Source organism: Talpa europaea (assembly GCF_964194135.1).
Source record: "Talpa europaea genome assembly, chromosome: 15".
NCBI classification, from domain to species: domain Eukaryota; kingdom Metazoa; phylum Chordata; class Mammalia; order Eulipotyphla; family Talpidae; genus Talpa; species Talpa europaea.
Genome location: NC_140083.1, coordinates 5726966 through 5751421, shown reverse-complemented (window position 1 = coordinate 5751421; position 24456 = coordinate 5726966). Strand labels below are relative to the sequence as shown.

General features: G+C 59.7%; 1 protein-coding gene across 1 annotated transcript in view; it reads left to right on the top strand.

Moving 5' to 3' along the window:
- TRIOBP (TRIO and F-actin binding protein) overlaps positions 1-22646 on the top strand; it is a gene marked incomplete at both ends in the record, with an annotated part of 49424 nt that extends 26778 nt beyond the window's left edge. Inside the window, 12 exons of the mRNA XM_084255696.1 lie at positions 6707-6763; positions 9086-9154; positions 9250-9339; positions 9695-9804; positions 11330-11855; positions 12486-12596; positions 17801-17948; positions 19590-19692; positions 20206-20365; positions 20439-20546; positions 21727-21813; positions 22485-22646. Of these exons, the coding sequence (XP_084111822.1) occupies positions 6707-6763; positions 9086-9154; positions 9250-9339; positions 9695-9804; positions 11330-11855; positions 12486-12596; positions 17801-17948; positions 19590-19692; positions 20206-20365; positions 20439-20546; positions 21727-21813; positions 22485-22646 (1731 nt within the window). The remainder of the gene's footprint in view (positions 1-6706; positions 6764-9085; positions 9155-9249; positions 9340-9694; positions 9805-11329; positions 11856-12485; positions 12597-17800; positions 17949-19589; positions 19693-20205; positions 20366-20438; positions 20547-21726; positions 21814-22484) is intronic.
- Positions 22647-24456: the final 1810 nt, after the last annotated feature.

Genomic DNA, 24456 nt, shown 5'->3' with positions numbered 1-24456 from the left:
CGGCTCTAGTGGGGCAACGTACTGAGGATGCAGGGAGCGCCAGGCTGGGAGTCTAATGCAGGGAACCCCACGCAAGGAGAGTCCAGCCCTGTGCTGGGAGCACTTTGGCAGCCTTTGGACTGAGACTTGAGAGGGGGAGGGGGGTTCCCAAACATTTGGAGGGGAGGGAGGGTGAGAAAGAGAAAGGGAAAGCGGAGACTTGAGCGAGTTGGGTTGGAACACGGAGGGCAGGAAGGGAAGTGTTCCCACCGCACAGAGAACAGCATGTGCAGTCAGGGAGGACAAAGGACCTGGCTGATGCCGGGAGCTTCCGGTTGTCCAGCGTGTGTATGCCTTGCATGTAAAACGTGTGTATCGTGATGCAGGGCAGCAGGCCGGGGCCAGCTGGTGACAGGGGCAGGCTGCCTGGACCACTGTTAGCACTGGAGGCGTCTGAGCAGGGGAGTGGCCTGATTACTGGACTGGGGGAACCCGAAGGGGGGTCCTAGAGGCCAGGAAACCAGCAGCGGGGCTGGTGCCCAGGCCACTGGTGGTGGGTGAGGTCTTGCTCACTCATGCTCTCAAGGATTGAACCCGGAGTTAGGTACAGGAGAGGGCAGGAAACAGCGAGGGAAGCCAGAAGGCCATGTCTAGAAGATGGATGCAGCTTGGCTTCATTTCTCAGGGTGAAGGTGAGACTTCCCAGTGGGAAGTGCTGGAAAAGTCCCTCAGCTTCTTGCGCCTGCATTTCTTTACCCAGGAAGCAGGGAATACAATTATAATTACGATAGCAAAAATCTTGAACCCCAAACCAAGAGGGCAGAATAGTTCAAATGGCAATTACTCCAAACTCACCTGCCCCTTACCTAAGGATATGCATTAGGGCAAGGGGTGGGGTGTTCTGGGTGCTTTCCACTCAAACCTCAGGACTACCCCACGCGGGAAGAGTAGTATCCCATTTTACAGGTTGAGTTGAGAGGGTAAGTAACTTGCTTAAGGTGACAGTGGGAGAGAATCACTATGCTGCATGCATTTAGCTCCAGAGTCTGCCAAGGTCCCTTCAAACTGCCACGTGTTCTGGGAATGAGAGACAGCACCAAAGGAGGTGGTTAAGTGGGAACCCCTTTGTGAGGAGGGGACTTTTGGGGGAGACCCTACTGTTCCAGAACTCTCGATGTGCATAGATTCTGTGTCAGAAATCTCGCCTCCTCTTACTGTGACCTTGGGCAGGGCGGCTCACCTCTGAATCCCCGCGTCCTCGTTATTAAATTGGGCTAAGGACCCCTCCCTGCCGGGTCTCTGGCGAGAACAAAAGCCGATGACACAGGCAGAGCGGGACTCGGAGGCCGAGTCCGCGGACAGCGAGTCCAGGGTGCTCCGCCCGCGTCTCCTGCTGACGGAAGGAGTGGACACCTCGCTCGGTCCGCGTTCCGGGCTGGGGCGAGGAGCCGGAGCCCGGGCGGCGACAGGACCACACCCCGCTGTGGCCGCTCCGGGCTCCAGCCCGTGGGCCGGCGGAGTCACCTGCACGCCCGGCCCTTCCTTCCTGCGGGCACGCGAGCCCGCCCCGCCCCTCCCGCGGCCCCGCCCCTCGCCCCGCCCCTCCACCCGCGCAGCCCCGCCCCTCGCGCAGCCCCGCCCCGTCCGCCCCGCCCCCGCCCCGCCCCATCCGCCCACCTCGCGCCCGGCCCGGCCCGCCGCGCCCGGCCCCGCCCCCGGCCCGGCCCGGCCTCCCATTGGCCCGCGCGCGGCCCCCGCCAGGAAGTTTGAAAAAAAAAAAGTTTTACGGGCGGCCGGAGGGGCCGGGGCAGCGCCGGGCGGGGACGGGCCGGAGCAGCGGCGGCGGGCGGCGGCGAGGGGCGGCGGCGGCGGGTTCCCGCGCCGCTGAGCCCGGCCCTAGCGCCTCTCACCCTCCTGCCTCCTGCTCGCCGCCCCGGGCGCCGCCATGACGGTGAGTGCCCCCCGGGCCGCCCGCGCGCCCGCCGCGGAGGGGGAGCCGCGCCCCGGCCGGCGCCCCCGGCTCAGCGCCCCGAGGCGAGGGGCGCCCCGGCGCCGGCCCCCCGCGCCCCCCGCGCCCCCCGCGCCCCGCGCCCTCTCCCTCCCGGGACCGAAAGCCGGGCCGCCCCGAGGAGGGACGCCCCGGCCCGGCACCCCCGCCTGTTCTCGCGGGGCCCGTGCCCGCCTCTCCCGGCCGGGGACACCCGACTCGACTCCCCGGACGGCCAGACCCGGGCCTCGCGGGCGCCCGCGGGGGGGGGGGGGGCTGAGGCCGCCCGGGCTGGAGGGCGCCCCGGCCGGATGGTTGGCGCCGGCCCGAGGCTGGGTGGGGGGCGAGAAGGGGGCGGCCCCCGCCCGCCCTCGCGGGGCGTCTGTCCCGGGACTTGCGAAGCTGCAGCGCCCCGAGTCCCCGGGCTCGCCGCTCGGCCGCGGGGCGGGGGCCTGGGGCGGGGCGGCCCGCGCCGGGGTGGGGGACCCGACGGCGGGGACGCGCCCTCCTCCGGGGGGAGCCCGAGCCGGGGGAGCCCGTGCGGGCCGCGCAGCCGGCCCGGGCCGTCCTGGGCGCGGGGAGCGCGGGGAGCTCACTCTCCCCGGTCAGTCTCGGAAGCCGGGCTGGGGTTTGGGGGTTCGGTGTTGGTGAGGTGCCCGCGTTACGCCGAGGGTCAGAGAAGTAGACGCTCCTCCAGGGCAGGTTAGCCCCGGCCACGGCGTTCTGGAGAAGAACGAGCGGGCAGCCCCTGGCTTCGGGGGTGCCTTCCGCGGCTCTGACAGTCTGGCGTGGGGAGCCAGGGGCCGGGGGTGGGGAGCCCAGGACCGGGCGTGGGGAGCCGGGACTGGAGATCGGGGACTGGAGAGCGGGACCCGAGACGGGCTGCGCATGCGCGCTGCGTTCCCTCGGCTCAAGTGCGCCGAGACCCCGAGGGGAGGGGGCTGGGCTGCCCGCGGGCGGGGCTGCTTCTGGGGCCCCCTGCTCCTGTGAGTGTGATGACCTGGCTGCTGCCTGGACTTCCTCGGCCTCCGCACATCCTGCCACCTCCCTGCTGGCCCTTCCTGTCGTCAGTAGCCTCCCCTTCCCAGTCAGGGAGCTGGGAGGGATGTGGGGGGAGGAGCTGAGTCAGTGTCCTGGCCCCCTGCCCCCCTCCACTCCCTAGGCTAGGGGGAGGGTGGTTGCCCACTGGATGCCTGCCAGGCTCTGGATTGGGTGCTTGCACATTACCAGATTGGATCCTTTAAGGGTGGTGGTAAGTCCCTCCTAACGCATGTGGACAGAGGGGTAGCAGAGGTGGGTGACCTGCGCCAGGGGACACAGCTGGGCCCCGGCTGAGTCAGAATTTGTCTCCAGGTCTGTCCTGGTGGATAGAGGTGTGCAGTTGCCTTCTTGAGGAAACTCATGCCGAAGGAGGGGTAGGGCTGCTTGAGGCACTATGGGGTGACAGGAGGGACTTCCTGTTGCTGCCAATGTTGAGAAGATAGAGGAGGCAGAAGACCTTCTGCAGCTTCAGAAGGTCTGGTGGGAGGGAGCATTGTGGACAAGGCTGGTGGTCATGGTTTTCATAGAAAAGGGGCCTGAGAAGGAGGCGTCACAGGCCAGGAAAGCAGCTTGGGCTTGCGACAGGAGCACAAGGGAGCCACAAAAGGTTTGGAGCAGAGCAGATGGCAAAGGTGTGGTGAATGTGCAACAGTTGAGAGGCTTCAGGAAGCCGGACCTGGAGTCAGTGTCCACTCTGCCCTTTGCCTTAGCCTCCAGCCTCTTTCCCCAGCCATTGCCTGGCATCAGATTATATACTTGTTCACTTGCTACTGTCTGTCTCTCTCCTAAGTTCCACTGGGGCGGGGGCCACATCTCAGTCACAGCTGATGTCCTGGCCTAGGACAGGGCCTGGTGCTTAAAAAAAATTTTTTTTTAAATTCAAACATTTCCTGAGTCCCTGAGGCCTGGGGGGGTGAACAATGTAGGTCCCTGACTGTGTTTCTTGTAGTCTAGCCAGGGGGGCTAAGTTAATGACTTTGGCATCATCATGGATGTAGCAAAGGCCTCTGAGGGGCCGTGGGAGGGCAGCTGGCGCGCCCTGTGTTGTGTGCGGGAAAGCGGGCTCCGAGGTGCCAATTAAACTGGGTCTGAAGGCCTGACTAGGAGGTTGCCCAGTCAACGGGAAAGGACAGGGCCTGTGTGGAGTCTTGACATATTGGCAATGGGAAAGCTGTGTGGTGGTGTAATGTGGGGCTCCCCAAATGAGGGGGAGGCCAGGCTGGAGGGTGGGCAGCAGCTTTGGTGTCCTTCGTAAGCAGTTGGGCCTTGCTTTGAACCCCAGGGGTTTCCAGGGAAACCCCTAAGTCCCTCCTAACACATGGATAGAGGTGTAGGAGAGGTGGGTGACCTGCGCCAGGAGACACAGCTGGGCCCTGGCTGAGTCAGAATTTGTCTCCAGGTCTGTCCTGGTGGATAGAGGTGTGCAGTTGCCTTTCTTGAGGAAGCACATGCTTAAGAGGGGGTAGGGCTGCTTGAGGCACATATGGGGTGACAAGGAGGGACCCTTGTCTTTCAGGGTCCTCAGGAGATGCTGGTTGGAGCTCAGGAGGGGCAGCAGGTGGAGTGCTGAGAGCATTAAGGCATTTTCCTGGTGGGCCACCTGGGCCTCGTCAGCAAGAGGACCTGGGTGGCCCAAGGGTTTCCCTGCAGGGTGTGTGTGGAAGAGGGTGTGCTGACCACGACCGTGGCTATGTCCGGAGGGAGGAGGGTGGGCTGCGAGAGGCTGTCCTGTCCCACACCTGCAGGTGGAGGAAGGAGGCTGGGCCTGAGGAGAATTGTGTGATTTGGGCCAGCAGACCTTTTGACCCAGGGAGGTCCCCCCAGGTGGCCATAGGACATTCCCTGCCAGTAGGTTTAAAAATGCACCTTGGTGGCCTCGTGCCTGACAGGGGTCACTGGGCTTCTCCCTGGGGGGTGCATTCAGTTGTTTCAGAAAGCTTGTGGGGGGAGGGCAGGGCTCCCTCCCCCATTGTTTGCCACATGGGAGGGGAGTGACTTGGGAAGCCACAGTGGCCCCACTTCCCCAGGCAGCTCAGGGTCCCAGCCTGCCAATCTGGCTGAGGATCCCTTCCTCAGTCTGGAAAGCCATGGCGCGTGTCCCAACCTGACGCAGTCCACATCTGCTTGTCCTTGTGGGGGCTGTCCTCTGGGTCCCACAGCCCATGCCAACTCCGCGGTCACTCTAGAAAGCCTGTTCACTAGGGCCAGGAGGTAGGGGTGAACACTACCCCCTAAGCCCAGGCATTTAGACCAGGGAGGTGGAGAGGGTGGATATTTATTCAGCAGGTTTTTCCTGAGGCCTGTGTGGCCAGGCCGCACGCCAGGGCAGGTCCCAGTCGGCATGCAGGTGGACCCAGGTGACTTGGCCCATGTGAGCAGGCTCGGCAGGCAAGTGGCAGCCCTGGGTGAGCGGCCAGTCTTCAGTCTTAGCTTGGGGCCACCCTGCTCAGAGCAGCCTGGGGGCGCACGGACACGTGTGGGAAACAAGGAGAGCAGACAGGGCGAGCATAGCCCCAGAGTCCCCTAGTGCCAAGCAGAGCCTGTGACCCTCCCTCAGACAGGTACAGAGGGGGCTGCAGGCCCCAGCCCCACGACCACGCATGTCCAGGATGGCCTCGACTGTGCAGGCCACTGGCCCAAGCCCCTCTGCAGCCACTCCCTCCACCTGAGGAAGAGGAGGGGGGCTCCCGGGGAGGAAGGCGGCTCAGGGGAGGTGGCCAGGTCAGGTGGCTCTGCTTTCCGGCTGTCATCGTTGCCTCCCACCCCACTGAGCCCTGCTACCCGCTCCCTTCACGCAACCAGACACCTTGGCCTGGCGAGGCTGCGATGTGGGCGCTGATTGGTTGCCTCAGAGCCATGGCAACAGGTGGCTGCCTCCTCTTGGCCGGCCCTGCCCTGCTTCCTGCCAAGAGGCAGGAGCTGAGACTCTGCTGAGGGACCCATTTAGAGGGAGGCATCCCCAGCGGGCAGGGAGCTCTGGCGGCTGGCGGGCGCCCACTAGGCAGATAGGGTCACAGAAAATGCCTGGGTGAACAGCTGCTTCTAGGCCCAGCTGGGGTCCCTGGCTCAGGGGCTCCTGTAGCCCATGCTGCAGCTAGGCACCCCCAGAGTCTGGGGCCGTGCCCCCCTGGGCAGCACACGGCAGGTAGGGCTGAGGTGCCATTTCCCTGCCCTTCCTGACATCTGGGAGTGGGACCAGAAAATGTTGGGCCCCGGCTTGCACCTGGTTGTGTCTTTCAGGGTCTCCAGGAGATGCTGGTTGGAGCTCAGGAGGGGCAGCAGGTGGGGTGACGAGAGCATTAAGGCGTTTTCCTGGTGGGCCACCTGGACCCCGTCAGCGAGAGGACCTGGGTGGCTTTCTCAGCCCCGCTGTTGCGGCCTCTTGTCTCAGTTCCTCAGGGGTCTCTACAGGCAGCGTCCTCAGGACCCACTGTGGGCGAGGAAGCAGGCCGGGGCGAGGGAGCTTGGACATCTGTGGTGGGAATGCCAGTCCACCCTCTGGCTCTCAGGGAAGGGGCGAGGCCACCTCAACTAGGGAGCCTGCCTGGATTTGGGTACCGAGGCCCACAGCCCTCTCTCCTGGCTTCCAGGTCCTCAGTCTCACAGGATTCGGGGACAAGATGGGGGCAGCACCCCATCCTCCCCAGACCCAGTGGGTTCTCCGCTGGGCCTGACACATCTGCCTTCATCTCCCCACAGCCCGATCTGCTCAACTTCAAGAAGGGATGGATGTCGATCTTGGATGAGCCTGAAGAGGTAGGGGCTGTGGCGTGCGTTGGCCTGTGCAGCTATAGTGCTTTGTAGGGCTCCCGAGGGCAGCCCTGTAGGGTGAGCTGCTCCCCTGCCTGTGGAGCCTTCTAGAAACATTGGCTCTGGCAGGGAGGAGGCCAGAGTGGGAGCCCTGAGAATGACGTGTTTCTTATAAGAAAGCGGGCCTTATACTGGTAGTGGCGGCGGGCTGGGGGGGTGGACATTGAGACTTCTAGCCATCTGCAGCCTGTAAGTCACCAGGGATGGAGGCCTCCTAGCCCCATGTGCCCTCCACCCCAACCCCTCCTCTCACTAAGAGTCCTTTGACCCTCTGCAGGGTCGCCCAGGGTCTGGGGTGGGAGGGCTTTCAGTAGGTCATGTGGCCTGAGGCTTGTGTGCTGATTCTCAGCCTGGTCTCCATTGGCCAGGTTACAGCAGCTCTGGGCTCCGTAGCCACGTCTGAAACGGGCCTAATGCTAATGATTGTTTCCAGGGTAGACACCAAAGTCACAGAGCATGAAAAGGGTGTCGTGTGGCCAAGCCCCTTGGGAGGGCCTCAGCTGATGGCCCTATGCTTTCTCTCATGTGTCCATTCTTAGAACCAGAGGGGACAGTGGCCTTTCCCTGCTTGGAGCTGGCTTCTTGCCCACCTGGCCGGGGAGGGACATCCCCGCCCCTATTCTGCATGCTCCTGTGACTCGGATCTGCGTGCAGTCCGCATGTTGGGGAGGGCTCGGAGCCAAAGGGAATCTCATTGTGTTTCCCTCAGCCCACAGCCGTGCACACCCGTTGCCCGCTGACTGGCCTCTGGCGGCTGTGCTGCAGGCGCACAAGGCCTGGCACCCTGCCAGTGACCCTTCTCGGCATCCCCACCCAGGGTCTCGAGAGGGCAGAGATTATGGGCCCCGCCCAGGACTGGCTGTTACTCATCCTCTTGCACAGGCTTTTGGAACATCCGAGCTGAAAGGGCCTTGGGAGTTCAGCCAGCCCAGCCCCTCGGAGCACAGATAGGCCCACAAGGGCTTGATCTCCTGCAGGCCTAGCAGTGCCCTGGGCAGATCCAGCCTGAGAACTCGGGGCGGCCGAGGCCCCACAGAGCTCCATCAGCTCCCATCTCAGTTGTCAACTAGGCCTGGAAGGGCCAGACATGATATTTGCACAGAACCCCTGCTCCTCTCTACAGGGGGACAGTTGAGATCTGAGCAGCGAGTCAGGCCACTCAGTGAGAGCAAGGTGGGTATGGCCCAGCCTCCTGGAGCAATCCCAGCAGAAGGGGGCCCGGCCCTGTGCCAGATGCCCCAAGAGATCAGGGAGGGCCTGGTGCTCACCTTGTGTGGCGGCGCGGGGACGCTCCTGAGTCCTCCTTCACACATCGGAAGACAAGCTCAGAGAGGTAGAGACGCTCACAAGTCACACAGTTCCAAGGGATAACATAGTTGTCATCTGCATCTCTTGGGTGGATTTTCAGGGGAGGTGGTGTGGAAAAGAAGAGAAAGTCATCAAGTGTAGCCTGAAAAACCTACCGTCTATTTGCAGAAAGAAAACTAAATGCTTAAATTTACAAGCATGTGGCTACGGCTAGGGTGAGCGTGGGGGGCTCTGTCCACATGCGCTGATCACACGGGCTACCCAGGTGGTGGTGGCCCCTGACCGGCATTCTGGCGAGTGGTCATAGGCCCAGAGGTGGGCTGAGCTTGGTGCCTTTGCTGTCCAGCTGTTCTGTTGCCCCCACCCTTTCCTGAGTGTCCTGCCAACCTGACCCAGGCTGGAGCAGAGAGGGGCACCTCAGAGAGGGGCCCAAATTATAAACGTACCCATTGTGCATTCTGGAAGCTGAGTGCACGTGAGAGCAACAGCCTGACCAAGAAGCGTTCAGGTGTCTTCCCCAGCCGCCCTCCATCCTTACATGAGAGCCTGTCCTTGACACGGGGCCCTCCAGAGGGGCACGTGAAAAAGACTTGCAGACTTCCGGCCCCCGACCCGCTAGGTGACCACGACCGTCCTGGTCAGCACTGGGGGATTTGCTGGCTGGAGCTGCAGGCTGTCGGAAAGGACTGGGGGGCTGTGGAGGTCATCCCGGTGCCCAGGAGGAAGGCGAGCGTGTGCTTGCTGAGGGGGAGCCCACCCATTTCACAGATGCTGCCCCGAGGCTCCAAGAGGAAATGAGGGGCCGGGCTTCCACTCTGGGTTTCCTGACTGCACTGCTAGACCTGCAGCAGGGCAGACAAGGGTGGCCAGTCCCCGGTCGACCAGGCGTGGGCGCCTGTGGAGTGGCCACAGCCTCCCTGTGCCCGGCCTCACGCTCACTGCCCTGCTCTTCCCCCGCAGTGGAAGAAGCACTGGTTTGTGCTGACAGACTCCAGCCTCAAGTACTACAGGGACTCCACCGCCGAGGAGGTGAGACCACGGGGTGCTGGGGACTCCCGGAGCGGGTGGGACGCCTGGGAAGGGTAAGTGGACTCGGACTCACCGCGGGCCTCTTCCTGTTGCAGGCAGATCAGCTGGACGGTGAGATCGACCTGCGCTCCTGCACGGACGTCACCGAGTACGCAGTGCAGCGCAACTATGGCTTCCAGATCCACGTGAGGCTCCGGGCCACTGGGGTGGGCACCACCGGGGCGGGCGCCTCTGGGGCGGGTGGTTGGGCTGGCACCCTCCCCAGAGGTGTCTGTGACCCAGAGACCTGTCCTCAGAGCCAGTCAGAATCTCTAGGGCCACACTTGGCATATCTGGGAGATCCCCAAAATCATTGAAGAGACCTTGGAATCGGGGACTCGTTCAAGGCTTGTGGAGGGGAGGTGTTGCCTCCGATCTCACCTCCAGGCCCAAAGCCTCAGACTCTCTTGTGGGAGGGAAAGTCTGCCTTCCTTGGGGTTTGAGATGGGCAGGGAGCTGTGGGGCCGGCCACGTGGCAACCCACCCATGGTGGACTTGCAGACCAAGGATGCTGTCTATACCCTATCGGCTATGACCTCGGGAATCCGGCGCAACTGGATCGAAGCTCTGCGGAAGACTGTGCGTCCCACCTCCGCCCCAGATGTCACCAAGTAGGTGCCAGGCTGGGCCAGAGCACTGGGGACACACTTGCCCTGCATCCCCGAATGGGTTTCTGGGGCACTCACCAAGGGCCCTGTGGCTGTGCCTAGTGGGCCTCAGTTTCTCTATCAGTAAATGGGGAGAAGGCAGTGAACATTCTCATCAGCCATTCAGAGGTACATTGAGGATTTTGGTTTTGATCGGCTGCTCCTTCATGGCCCCTCCACATCATGAAAGCATGGCAACCCTCTTGCTCTTTGGAGAAGATGCCCGAGAGTCAAAGGCGAGGGGCCTGATGGTCTCAGCCTATGTTAGGAAGGGGTTGGCTAAGTAGGTGGGGAGCTTGATGACCGAGTTACCTAGTGGCAGAGCCCCCACGGAGTGTCCTCCCTGTACGCCCATAGGGACTGGGACTTATGCTGATGTTGTGGAGCGTGGTGTGGGGGGCTGAGTGTGAGCCCCCTGTTCAGGCCAGCAGCTAGTGTGAGTTTCAGATTCCTCACCTGTCCCATGTCTGTTCATGTGAGAAGTTGCACAGAGGCTCTGGGTTGACCCTTGACCTCCAAAGTTTGGACTTTGGAGGTTCCTGGTATCCTCATTCATGGAGTCAACCCATCACACTTAACCAGATTTCAGATGGCTAAATCCCTGGCGGCGGCGTTGTGTATAGGGAGGGCTGACAAAGTTGTGCACGGATTTTCACCTTGCAGGATCATCGCCCCAAGCCCCAGTTGTTTAGGTTGACCTGTACTGTGCAGTTGGACTGTATTTAGTTTATAATCTCAGCAGCTCTAACAAAGAAACCCCAAACACAGTGGCTTAAACAAGGGAGATAGTTATTTCTCTCCAGAACTGTCCAGATGTGTATAACCCAGACCTGGTGGACACTCACGACTTTGCCTTTGGGCCAAGGACTGTGTCTGTCCTCTCGGATGCCAGCCAGGAGCCAGGCCAGGGCACGCCTAGTCCTTTAATGAGTGCCACCTCTCACATCCACTGGGTGGAATGCAGTCACATGGCCACACGTCGCTGTAGAGGGCGCTGGGAAGTGGCGTTTCGGGTCTGGGGGAACCATGTACCCAGCTGTCACTGTGGAAGATGAGAATGGCCCCAGGGTTGAGCCACCACAGTTTGTGTTCTCTGCACCCAGAGGTCACTGTGCGCCTCACAGTGACCGGGGCAGGTCCCCTCTACCACTGTGATGGCCTTGATGGCCATTTTGAAGGGCTTCCTGGCTGCTGTACACACACTGGCTCATAGTCCTCACGTCCCTCCTGGGGGAGCTGTTGTTGGCCCGTGTCACAGCTGAGGTAACAGAGCTCCAGGGGAGCCAGATGCCCCGTCCCTCAGCTGACAGGAGGTGGAGCTGGGATGGATCTGGGGTCTGGACTCCAGGCTGGGCTGCTCCCTCCTGGGGTGTGTCCCCAGCCCCTGGCACAGAGGGCTTCAGCGGCGTTTATATGGGGCTGAGTGTTCGCAGCCCCGCCTGATGCTCAGACACCTGGTGGACTGGGATCTTCTTTCCTGGCACCCTAGGCTCTCGGACTGCAACAAGGAGAACACGCTTCACGGCTATGGCACCCAGAGGGGCTCCCTGAAGGTGGGGGAGCAGCGGGCGGGCTCTGAGGTCATCAGCCGGAGCACCCCGCGGAAGGCTGATGGCCAGCGGCCATCCCTGGACTACGTGGAGCTCTCTCCGATGACGCAGTGCTCCCCGCAGCGGGCTCGCGCCCCCACCCGCACTCTGGACCGCCCAGCCAAGCAGGAGGAGCTGGAGCGGGACCTGGCCCAGCGCTCTGAAGAGCGTCGCAAGTGGTTCGAGGCCACAGACGGTAGAGTCCCAGAGACACCGGCTGGCGAGGCACCCCGCCGGGGCCTGGGCGCCCCCCTGACCGAAGACCAGCAGAGCCGGCTCAGTGAGGAGATCGAGAAGAAGTGGCAGGAGTTAGAGAAGCTGCCCCTGCGGGAGAACAAGCGGGTGCCCCTCTCTGCACTGCTCAACCAGAGCCGAGGGGAGCGCCGGGGGACCCCGAGTGATAGCCATGAGGCACTGGAGAAGGAGGTAGGCCTCAGGGCTGGCCTGTGGGTGCCCCTTCATCCCTCCAGTCCCCACCTATCCTCGCACTCACACCATGGCATTGACCTTGCATACCTGCAGTGACGGCGAGTTCACCCCTCGCTGCCCAACACCTCAGACACTTGGTGGACTGGGATCTTCTTTCCTGGACCTTGGTCTTTTGGCTTATTATTTCCTCGCTGCTTCTGCCCTCAGCAACCACGGAGGAGGGCAGAGGGGAGAGGAGGAGGAGAGGCTGTGAGTGGCTTCTTCTTCCAGGCCTTTCCCGGGCCCTTTCCCTGTTCTGCTTGCGTCACCCTCCCTGCAGCACTGTGCCTGGTGGGGCGACCTCAGCGCAGTTGGGAATGAGGGGACTGATGGGAAACGGGCTCAGCTTACCCCCCACCGCCTAGGTAATGTGGCAGATACCTGTGCCCAGGTGGGGCTCCCTATCCTGTCCAGCCCCTGGGCCACAGCTGTCAGGGTCATTGACCGAGCATCCGGGAAACAGCTGGAACGTGCCCCTTGCCGCGTCTCCACACCAGGCCTGCTCTTCCTTTTCAAACCCAAAGCTCACTGCCTCCCGACAGCCTCCCCCCACTTCCAGACCCCCATTGACCGCGCCTCCCCTCACAGGTCCAGTCTCTTCGTGCCCAGCTGGAGGCCTGGCGTCTCCGAGGGGAGGCTCTGCAGGAGGCACCCAAGTCCCAGGAGGACAGCCCCGCTCCGCCGGGCTACATTTCCCAGGTGAGGCTGAGGAGCAGTTTCTCAAGGGATGGGGGCAGGTTTCTGGCTGCCGTGTTTCAGAATAAAACGAATGTTCGGGTGTCCTTCCAGTGTGAGGCATTTGACAGGCATCATCTCGTTTCATCTCCCCAGCGGGTGGGTGATCACCCCACCCATTGTACAGACAAGGCCGCTGAGCTGGGAATGGTTATGGGACTTCCCTGAGGTCAGCCGACCCGCAGATGCCAGAGGTGGGATGTGACTGGGGTCCAGCTGACTTCAGAGCCTGTATGTGAGCCCCTGTGTGACACAGCACCTGCACCCCTTCCCCATACATCCTGGGGAAGTGGGAGCCAGTGGAGAGCAGAAGCCCTAAAGGGCACTCCCTTGGAGTCGCTCCCTGAGCAGGGAGCTCCTGCCCGGGCCTGCTGGGCCCTGCACAAGGAGGTCCAAGGGGCCTGGATGCCTCCGGAAACCCTTGGGGGCCAGTCCAGGACAGCACCTCTCAGCGGGGTTGAATTTGTTCTCCTAGGGACATTTGACCACTTTTGACTGTTCGTGACTAGGATATTTCTGGCTCTCCAGAGAGAGCACACGGGCGTGTGTATCCCCATACGCAATGCTGTGCGTTTATTACAGATTTTACTGCCAGGAAGGGTGTTTATGCAACTGGCAAATAAAAAATATGTAATGCTTTTTATTGCGAATTCCGTGTAGCACACAGACATTTCTAAGAATGCTTCCCGCGCCCCCCCCCCCACAATGCTGTACCCACAGCTCACTGCAAACCGTGTCGTCCTTACGTGGGTGCTGGTTGACGCTTTTGTTTGGTGATGCGTAAGGTGAGAAGACAGATGTCGACGCTCAGTCACTGTCACGGGCAGCTTCTTGGCTGAATTGGTCGTAGTTTTCGATGGAGACTTTGAGAACATCCTACTCAGAATATTCCCGCAGATTTTGTTCTGTTTACACTGTTGTGGGCCCGGGCCCGCCACACGTGACTCCAGCCTGCGTCACGAGCCCTTTCTCCTCGCTTGCTTACGGCTACACACGCAGCAAAACGATAAGCCCACCCCTGACTTGTGGGCCCCACAATTTCCACGCTGTAACTGCTCCACGTGGCTGCCTTCCCGCCTCACACCAACAGGGGCCGGCCAACCTCAAGGGCGTGGATGACAATAAAATGTAGTGAAATAACTAGGAAGTGAATTTCCAGTATCAGCTTTGTGATGTAATTATTGGTTGATATAATTTAAATTTTAATGATGACTGTGCTTAACAGCTGTGTCACAAGACACCTAAAAGTTTGACAGTCCCCCCTCTCCAGTCAGCACACCGTGGCTCGAGACAGAAAAGAATGCTGGGCCCCCAGGCCCTGGGCTGGGAGGACTTCTGGAAGTTCCAGGGAGGGTTGCTGCTGTGTGGGGCGCTGAGCTGGCACTAGCATGGGCTGGGGGCCTGGACTGTGGCAGGAGCTGGAGGGAGCACCGGTGGCCTGCCATGTAGATTCCAAGCCAAGGGGTTGGGGTTCTATCCCAGAGACCTGATGAGGTTGGGCCTGGCAGTGACATCAGGAAAGAGGAGGGGGCTTGGGCGGGGGAAAGGCCAGGTGTGAGGAGCAGGACAATGACCGAGGGATGTAGGAAGGGGGGTGTTTGGAGGGGAGAGAGGTAAAGATGGGTGACTGGGCCTGAGGGAGGCAGAGGGGTGCCCACAGGTACCCAGAGGTGGTAGTCGCTATGCTAGACCAGGGCACCCTCTGGGCTGAGTTGAACATTCTGCTGAAGGGAGACCAGGGCCTCGGGGAGTCAGGCCTGATGTGAGGGCTCACTTGGGTATCAGCAAGGATCAGCAGCATTAAAGGGTCTCTGGAGGCCGGAGGAAGGGGTTGGTGGGGAGGGACATTTGCTGTCAGGGGTGCAGCCCAGCACCACAGCCTGAGCAGCTGGCAGCACCACAGATTGCCCAATCCAGAGGGCTTCAAACCATCTCCTTGGGTGCCCAGAGGCTGTCTCCTGGCCTAGGGCACCCACCTGTTTAGCCGCATTACCATTGGAACAGGCATTAGCTTTCCCTTGGAAAAAGGATTCTGTTGTGAAAATGGAGTTAAGAGAATGCTGCTCTGACTTCTAGCTTACAGACAGGGAAACTGAGGCCCAGAGAAGGCGAGTGACCTTGGAGCGGGAAACAGACCTCCTGGTCGGCGGGCCAGGGCACAGGGTCTCTCCACGGGCTGCAACATCCTCTTGTGTTAGGCTGGGATGGGCAGGAGGAGCAGGTGGAATCAGCAGGGGAGGAAAGAAGGGAATAACAGGGTGGACAGGGGCCCCCGATGGGGAGGGCACCAGAGGAGAGGAGCCGAGCCATCTGTCGCTTTCAGCCCTGGAGGAAGGAGGCCATCTGGAGAAGTCACAGCTGCGAGGGCTTCCCTGGCTTGGCACAGGGGCTGCCAAGCCTGGCATGTCAGGCCCAGTGGGAGCTCCTCTTTCAGCTTGTGGGGCTTTCAGGACAGCAGTGGGGTGTCTGGAGCTTCACCCACTGAGGCTTCAGTGCCTCCTCTAGCCACTGGAGTCCCCACCAACCGTTGCAGTGAGGGCCACAGGATTTGTCTGCTTGGGTCCATGTTAGAGAACAGCTGGATGCCTTGGCCCACATGGAGGTAGGCCAGAGAGAGGAGCCCCTGACCTAGGAGCCCATCCCGGCCTGGCTCCCACCTCCTGACTTCAACCTCCAACCCTGTGCAGCTGCTGGGTCTGGCCCTTTAAGAACAGCGACACAGGGCCTCCCCTGCGGCGCAGCGGTTGAGCGCTGGTTTGCGAAGCTGCCCGCAGCCTCTGCAGTGCTGGTTCGATCCCCGGCCCCTGGGCGAGGGTCCCACATGGCGCGCAGACCTCTCCTGCGGCCCGCTGCTCCCCTCAGCAGTGTACTTCGTCAGTCTGCCTGCTCTGCTCTCCCCTCTGGCTCTGGTGAATTCTCTCATCCTCCTGCGCTTCTGACTGTACCCAGTGCTTGTATAAATAAATAAATAAATAAATCTTTAAAAAAAAAAAAGAACAGCGATACAGGTGGGTACCGGCTCGGCCTAAGGGGCTATTTCACCAGTGAGACCAAGGCTCAGAGAGGGAAAGGACTTGTTCAAGGTCACTCCGTGGTGCAGCCATCATAGGACCCAGTCTGTGGGGCTCCAAAGCTTTGTTCCCTTGTCCTAACTGGTGGGCAAAAAGAGGGTACGTGCAGAGACCCAGCAGCCAGTCAGGACACCTGGACCAGGCAGGTCTGGCCCTTTGCCCTCCCCCGGACTGGCCCACAGATGTGGCCACTTGGAGAGACGGCAGTTGCGGTGACCTGCCCCGTGGCCTGCGGAGAACGCCTCTAGCCTGACCCTTTCCCGTCTCTCTGTAGTGGCATTAAATGATTTTAATTATGTAAGAAATTTTGTTGACATTAAAAAAAATAATTCAAGCAAATCAAAAGGCTGGAAGTAAACGTGAGGTCTCTGCCCCCGCCTGCTCCCCCGGCGTCACCTTGGTTACCATTTGATCACATTGCTTAGTTTCCTGTTGCTGCTATAACAAATTACCACACAGTGGCTTAAATATCACTAATCTATCATCTCACAGCTTTGTGGGGGAGATCTCTAGCTGGGGGTTCACCACGCTTAAATCCAGGCACCCACAGGACTGTGCTCCCCTTCGGAGGCTCTGGCCTTTTCCAGCGTCTGGTGGCTGCCCACTCGCCTGGCCTGGCCTCCTCTGTCTGCGAAGCCTGAAAGGAGAGCTGGGTCCTTCTCATGACACATCGCTCTGCCTCCTCCCGTGGAGGTGTGTCCCTCTTGTCCTGCTCTTCTCCCACCTGGCCCACAGCTCAGCACTCTGTGATGACACGGGACCCAGTAGATGATCTGGAATAATCTCCCTGTTTTCAGATCGGTTGATAAGCAATCTCAGCCCCTGTCTGCCATGTAGGATGTGGGTGTGTTTTGGTGGGGCCCACTCTGCCTCCCGGTCACGCTCCCCTGCCTTCTTTGTTTTCACATCCATTTACCTGGATGTCCAGGATCTGTACGTCTTTTTACACATGCGGGGTCACAGCATACCCACTCTCAGAAAACAGCCCTGCGTGTTTATTTCCGACCTTTCCATTTGCTTGAATTATTTTTGAAAATGCCATCATCTTTCTTATATCCTTAAAATTTTTTTAACAGTATTACAGAGGGAGGGGTAAGGGCCTGGTTAGAGACCACATCCTCCCTCATGCCATGGGGCACCTCACCGTGGTGGGGTCTGACCCCATCTCTTTACCTCCTCTCAGGACACCTTTCCACAGTGGTCCACATGGACAGCTCTGTCTTAACAGCTGTCTGGGGGCCTTCGTAAGTCTGGATGCCATAATTTAGGGGTTCCCCTGCTAGGCATTTAGATTGTTTCCAGTTTTCCTCTGTCACCAGCCTCACCATAGGGAATACCCTGGTCCCAGAGTCTTTGTGCACATGTGACTCCGTGGGGTCCTTTCCGGGGGTGGTGGGCCTGTTTGGTCAGGGGAGGGAGGAGTCACTGAAAATGCTCTGATGCCACCAAACTGCCTTCCACACACCCTGTCACAGCTGACTCAGTCTCTAAATACCTGCCAGTCTTGTCTACGTTGCCCCGTTTTGCGATAAGTCATCACCTTCCGCTCACTTACTCAGCACCTGCCACTGTCAGGCAGGGCCGTGGGGACTCTGCACTGAATCAGGTTTTCCCTGTCTCCAGAGACTGCTCCATCTGGCAAGAGCAGAGCCTGTGAGGCAGGAAGAGTCTGTCGGGACAGAGCTAGGAGGACACTTAAGCTAAATTACAAGCCAGGAAGGGAAAGTTGTAAAAGAACGTTCCAGGCGGTGGTAATAGCATGAGCTAAAGCGCAGGTGAACATGCTATGAGTTGTTTTTATAACTATGGGGTATCTTGGTGAAGAAGGGCTGAGGGAGAAGCCCCAAGATCAGACAGGGGCGCTGGATCTTGACCCTGTGGGATGGGGAGCTTGGAAGGGTTTAAAATGGGAGCGTGATTGGGAAGTTTGTGGGTGGGAGAAGAAAGGGGGATGGGGGGTGGGTGAAGGCTGATGGTGCCAGGGTCGAGGGAGAGGAGTGAAGCTGGATCAGGACAAGCTGCCCCTGAGGCTTCATATCTCAGGCTGGGAAAGGGCCATGGGGGCAGCACCATGACCCCCTGGGCTCCCACTTGCAGGAGGTGTGTGAGCGCAGCCTGGCAGAGATGGAGTCCTTGCACCAGCAGGTGATGGAGGAGCTGCAGCGGCACCACGAGCGGGAGCTACAGCGACTACAGCAGGAGAAGGAGTCGCTTCTGGCTGAGGAGACGGCAGCCACGGCTTCAGGTGAGGCTCCCGGAAGGAGCAGCATGCAAGCTGGCCTCCTCAACCTCCAGTGAGGCCCCCCGCCTCCAACCGAATTGGGAAGGCCTTTGAATAAGAGGCAAGAATCTCAGTGCCAAACTTGGTAAAGTAAGGGTTCAGGAGGGGTTGGGAGCCCCCAGAACTGGATTCTGACCCCAGCCAAAAAGGAGAAACCCTTGGCTGGTCACCCCTCTCCCGAAGGGCCTGCAGCCATTGGAAGGTCCACCTGAGGCCACACACACACTGAACTCCAGCTCCACGCCCACACCTGAGCCATGTGCTGGGGGACGGACTGCCCAGCCCCCGACTCTGTTCTCATAGAAATGCTATCTCATGGGGTGCATTGGCTAGACCCTGGGGAGAATTGGGTGGGAACCCGTTACCCACGTGTGCACCCTTAGGACTGGGAATGAGTCCATTTCACAGATGAGGAAACTGGGGCTCAGAGAGGTAAGTGACTTGTCTTCCATGGCACGGCTTGGAAGTGACAGAAACTGGAGCCCAGAGCATCCTGCTGTGAAGCCATGCTCTGACCTGCACCCGCTGCTTGCCAAGCTAGAAACAAGTGCCCGAGACACTGGACAGCTCTCCCCCTCTGTCCACTGCACACCTGCTGTGCGTGCCTGACACAACTTGGGCACCTGCATGCGGTTTGCAGGATAATAAAAATGACAAGAGAGGTCACACATCAGGAACTGACCCCTGCCGGTGCTGTGCCAGTGCTCATGCACTTGGCCTGTGACCGTGCTCCCCTGGGCCAGTGTGTTCAACATTTTAGAAAGATAACCCAGTGCATATAGTGGAGGATCCCTTTCCCGCCCCTGCCCTCAGCAGGGACTGGCTTCTAGCACTAAGGTTTTCACAGTGAAATTTCTCAGTCTTGCTTAAGTGGGGCAGTAATGACCACAATAGCCTCATGTCCATTCAGATCGGGGTTACCACCAAAAACTTGCATAAAGTTTCAGTGTTCAGAACTTTCAGATTTTGGAATTAAGGATAAGCCTATGGATGAGGGTTTCTTTAATCCTCACAGCCTCCCAATGTGAGTGAAAAACCACTCAGTCCTTAGGAGCTCACAGTCTGGAAATAAACCACAAGAATTCATGACTGGGCTTCTGTTCTGTGTGATGCATTGTTCTAAATGTTCCATCTACATTTGTTAATGTGAGAGAAGGTGCTCTCATCACCCCCTTTTTCCAGATAAGAGACCTGAGAGATTATGTTCCCTGCAGTCACATAGGTGTGTCCTGACTGCAGAGTCTGTGCTGTTAACCACTAGGCTCGGCAATGCAAATGGGCCCTGTTAAAGAATCTTCCAGATGCTGGAAGATTCTTCCAGACTCTGCAGAGTAGGCGGACTGTGGATCTTACTCAGAAATCACTAACAGCAAGAGATACCAGTGGTCAGACTCAGGAGTCTTCCCAGCAGAGTCCATCTGATAGGAACTATTTTCCACTTTTGCTAGACAGGCTCAAGAGAGGTCAAGCAGCTTACCCATGGTCACTCAGTTTGGCCCAGTGCTCTTTGCATGCCACTCTGCTCCCGTGTGTGTGGGTACACATTGAGTCTCCAGGGAGGGCCTCGTGCGGCTGACTCCTCATCAGTCTTCCCTCTGCTTCCAGCCATTGAAGCCATGAGGAAGGCCTTTGAGGAGGAGCTGAGCCGAGAGCTGAGCAAGACACGGAGTCTCCAGCAGGGCCCGGATGGCCTCCAGAAGCAGCACCAGTAAGATAACAGCTGGGCTGTGGGGTCTGAGGCCCAGCTGCCTCCCAGGGTGGTTATGTGCAGAGTCCCCTGGGCGGAAGACAGTCCATTTGCCCCTCATTGACATGGCCCTTCCTGCCATGTGGCATAGTGAACAGAAGCAGCAGGGCCACAGCCACAGCTCCTCACCAGTCCAGTCCAGACGGTTCTTCAGCCAATTCTTCTCTAACTGGTCTCAGCCTCCACCCTCTTCCTTGCTCTCGCATCCCTTAGAGCTGGGCTGCAGTGCCAGCCTCAGCCAGTAGGTGTCCCTCAGTTCTGGAATGTTGGCACAGTGGAGGCTTAGGATGGGCTTCCCAACCCCTCAGTGAGGAGGTACCAGCAGCCCCGGGGGCCATCGCTGGTTCACAGCCCCCTAGCAAGCTGAAGGCAAAACTGAGCAGGAACCCGGGGTCCTGACCTGCTCTGAATCTGCTGTGACTCCAGGCCTGGAGGAGCCAGGTGAGCCCACCCGCCCCCATCCTCGCCCGGCAGGTCGGATGTGGAGGCGCTCAAGCGGGAGCTGCAGGTGCTGTCGGAGCAGTATTCGCAGAAGTGCCTGGAGATCGGGGCCCTGACGCGGCAGGCGGAGGAGCGCGAGCACACGCTGTGGCGCTGCCAGCAGGAGAGCCAGGAGCTGCTGTGCCACAACCAGGTGGGCCAGGCCCTCTTGTGGGCACGGGGCGCCGGCTGCCCGGCGTCCCAGCTCTGACCCTCCCGCCCTCCAGGAGCTGCACGCCTGCCTGTCTGAGGAGATTGACCGGCTGCGTAGCTTCATCGCCTCACAGGGCTCAGGCTGCGGGCGCAGCAACAAGCGGAGCTCCTGTGAGTTGGAGGTGAGTGCCTGCCCCTGCACCAGGCGGCCCCGCAGGGTTTCGGGGTCTGGAGCATGGAGAGAGTGCCCCAAGAGGCTGGGTGTGCCCTGCAGCCAGAGCCCAGTCTTCCTAGCCAGGTCCTGCCTCCTGCCTGCCACGTGACCGTGTGACCCCGTGAGCTCCGGTAGCTCCTCTGTAAATGGGGCTCGCACCTCCTCGCTGAGTGAAGTTGGAGTGAAAAATATAGTGTGACCCCAGTATTTTATTTTTATTTGTTGTTTTATTTCATTATAACAATTCATATATAGCCCCGCCCTGTGCCTGGAACTTCTGTGACCCCTTGCATCTGCTGACATTGATTCTTCCCCACAGTCCTACCAGGCAAATGCTGTTTTGTTTTTTTTTTTAAGATTTTATTTATGCATGTAAGAACTGGGGTGTAGGCCAGAGGTCTAGGGGATAAGAGGACTCACCAGAGACAGAGTGGGGAACAGAACAGGCAGATCTACTGAAATACACTGCTGAGGGGAGCAGCAGAGAGACAAGAGAGGTCTGTTGCGCCATGTGGCCAGCTCCCTGTTCGGGGATCGAACTCGTGCTTCAGTGGCTGTGGATAGCTTCATAGTGCTGAGATACAACCCCTGTGCCAGCAGGGAGGCCCCCAACAAATACTGTTTCTATCCCTAGTTTACAGATGAGGGCGCTGAGGCCCAGGGCAGTCAAGTACCTTGCCAACATATGCTGGCTCCTCAATGCAGGGGCTGAAATTTGAACCAGGCAGTCTGGCTTTTAGGCAAAACCCCCAAGTCCTGCCTGAGCCAGTCTCCTCCTCGGTCTGATCAGGACAGCAGCATCTGGTCTCAGGGAGTGGAGAGGGGTTAACGAGGGAGTCCCTGGGGCAACCTGCCCAGCTGTGGTTCACAGGAGGGTCACACTGTGGCCTCTTTTCATCCTCTTTGCCTCAAGCCGAAGGCCCCGAGCCATGCTGGGACCGCAGCAGAGGGATGGGGAGATGCTCGCTGACGTGGTGGGGAGCCAGAGAAGTCGGAGGGGCTTCGTGGAGGAGTCTGTCCCGAGAACATGATTGTTCTCAGCAGCTGCATTTTAGGGCCCTGAGCAGAGGGGAGTCAGGCTGCAGGGCCCTGTGGGCCAGGGTAACCCCAGCCTGTAGCCCTGGGTCAGCCTGACCCCATGACCCCAGGTGCTGCTGAGAGTAAAGGAGAAGGAGCTTCAGTACCTGAAGAAGGAGGTGCAGTGCCTGCGGGAAGAGCTCCAGATGATGCAAAAGGTGGGTCCCGGCTGGCCAGGTGGGCGTCGGGGGTTGGGGGAGCCTCTGCATCAGCGGACCCCCATCCTGCGGGCACCCGCTGTGTCCTGGCCGCTTCATCTCATGGGGCTTCCTCCTGCCTCTCCCCCATGGGGGTCATGACACCCTTTTACAGAGAAATTGAGGCTAAGAAAGGGTGAGTGATGTGCCCAAGGCCACACTGTGCTCATCTAATCCGCAAATATTTATGAGCAGATAGTCTGCCAGGCACTGTGCTGGGTGCCAGGGACATGTTGTGGACACAGCAGACAGAAGTCCCTGCTCCTTGGGCATGTTCCTGGCGAGGAATTAGCCACATTCCAGCCATAGAGGGGGGCGTGAATGTGCGGCCTGCCCTACCCACCCGAGCACGGTGTCCCCAGCTTTTGACGTGCCTGTGTGGCATGAGTGAGCCAGACACATGGAGGGCCCAAGCCCTGGCCAGGCTGACTCGGCTCTCACTGCTGCATGTTCATGGGCAGCAGCTCCTCCCCCGCCAGCGTCAGCGCTGAAACCCGGCCCTGCGTGGTGCTGGGAGGGGCAGGCCCTGGGCTGGGGGCTGCCGAGGGGAGCATGGTGGGCGCCTGCCACGTGACAGGGCCTGGGCAGGGCGGGCAGGACTGCACACCCTCATAGCTGGCCCTGTCCCTCAGGACCAGCGCTTCGCCTCAGGAAAGTACCAGGACGTGTACGTGGAGCTGAACCACATCAAGACGCGGTCGGAGCGGGAGATTGAGCAGCTAAAGGAGCACCTGCGCCTCGCCATGGCTGCGCTGCAGGAGAAGGAGGCCCTGCACAACAGCCTGGCCGAGTAGAGGTGGGCACCACAGGGGTGGGGGGCACCGGTGGGCACCTGCACCCTGTCTGTAAGTGGGGACAGTGACAAGAAGGGCACAGCGGCCAGGGGTCAGGTGTGGCCGTAGATGGCTTGGAAAACTTGCAGCGCTCCTTTAGAGGTGGGGAGTCAGTTCAGGATCTAATGACAGCGGTCCCCCCTCTTCTGTGGGTTCAGTTGCCAGGTTCAGCTGGGTCCCCAGAATGACAGACATCAAGACGTTTTGAGAGACTGCCTTCACTTAACCTGTATGACAGTACGTTGTGATTGTCCTGTTTTATTACCTGAGTTACTAATCTCTTACTGTGCCTAATTGAAGTTTGGCTTTATCGTATGTATGTGTGGGGGAAACCAGATATAGGTCGGGTACTCTCTGTAGCTCAGGCATCCAGGGGGTCACCCCCTGTGAGGAAGGGGGGCTGCTGTAGTGCATGTGCCCTCACGTGCCAGCAGGCATCTCCTAGCACTGCCCCACGCGGCAGCTGATGCTCCGTGCCCCCCAGTGCCGACAGTGGCTCTGGCTGGTCTGCCTGGGCACAGCAGCTAGCCCAGCGTGCCCACTCCACCTGTAGATCAGGCGGCTGGCACCAGTCTGTGTTCAGCCCCAGCATCACGTCCACCCAGTCCCAGCATCGACACCACCGGCTGAGACCAGCACTCTGCCCGCTTAGTCTTAGCCTGATTCTGTGGGTTCAAGATGTTTTCATCATGCCTGTCTTCACGCCATGTTTACCTGGAACGTCCCCTTTCCGACAAGTCCCTGTGCACACCCTTCGTCTGTGGCCAGACCCTTTAGGGAGAAGCCTGGAGGAGCAGATCTTCCCAGCCCCTGGGTCTGAGCAGTGGTGGGACCACTGGCCGCCCTTGGCTGGCCCGTACCAGGCTGGGGCCGGCACCAGAGTCGAGGTCCCCAGCCGCAGCTCCCCACTCTTGCCTTCCAGGTCTTCAAGGTCCAGACCCCCGGCCAAGGGACCAGTCGCCTCCTTCCCTGCTGGACGGAAGTCAGAAGCCAAGCTTTCTCCCCACTCTCTGTGGGCCGCATGTGCACGCACACCCACCACACACACAGGCACACACACACACATCCCACACACACAGGCACACACACACACCCCACACACACAGGCACACACACACCACACACACAGGCACATACACAGACACACACACTGCGTATCTGAGCGCGCCCCTCGCACTGGGTCTTACTTTGCACCTTCTTCAGGATTTTATATGTGAAGAGATTTTTATATAGAATTTTTCCTTTTTTTTTCCATACACTTTATGCTTTTTAGAAAGCAATTCCTCATGGCCGTGGCCTCCCACACTGGCTCCCCAGCTCCTGCCACCTGCTTGGGCCCCTGGGCCTGCCCCAGGCTGGCAGCCCTTCAGGGCTGGCTCTGGTGGGGAGGCAGGGACCCAGCCCCCCTCTTTCCACCCTACCTCCTACTAACTGCTTCCTGCCTGGGGTGGGGGGCCCATGCCAGGAGACTCTGGGCGGAGGAATGACTGGACAGAGGGAACCAGCTGCTCTATCTCCTCTGATAGGGTGCTGGGGTGGGGCCCCGGAGCTACCCATGAAGGTTGTTTCTCTTCAGCTCCATGAAACTTCTTAACTTAATAAAGTGTTTCCTCAGCTCTAGTGTCCTGGGTGAGGGGCAGGGCCCCGCGTGGACATCAGGGTTTCTTTCTTTTTTTTTTTTTAAGGTTTATGTATTTATTTATACAAGCACTGGGCACAGTCAGAAGCGCGGGAGGGTGAGAGGATTCACCAGAGCCAGAGCGGGGAACAG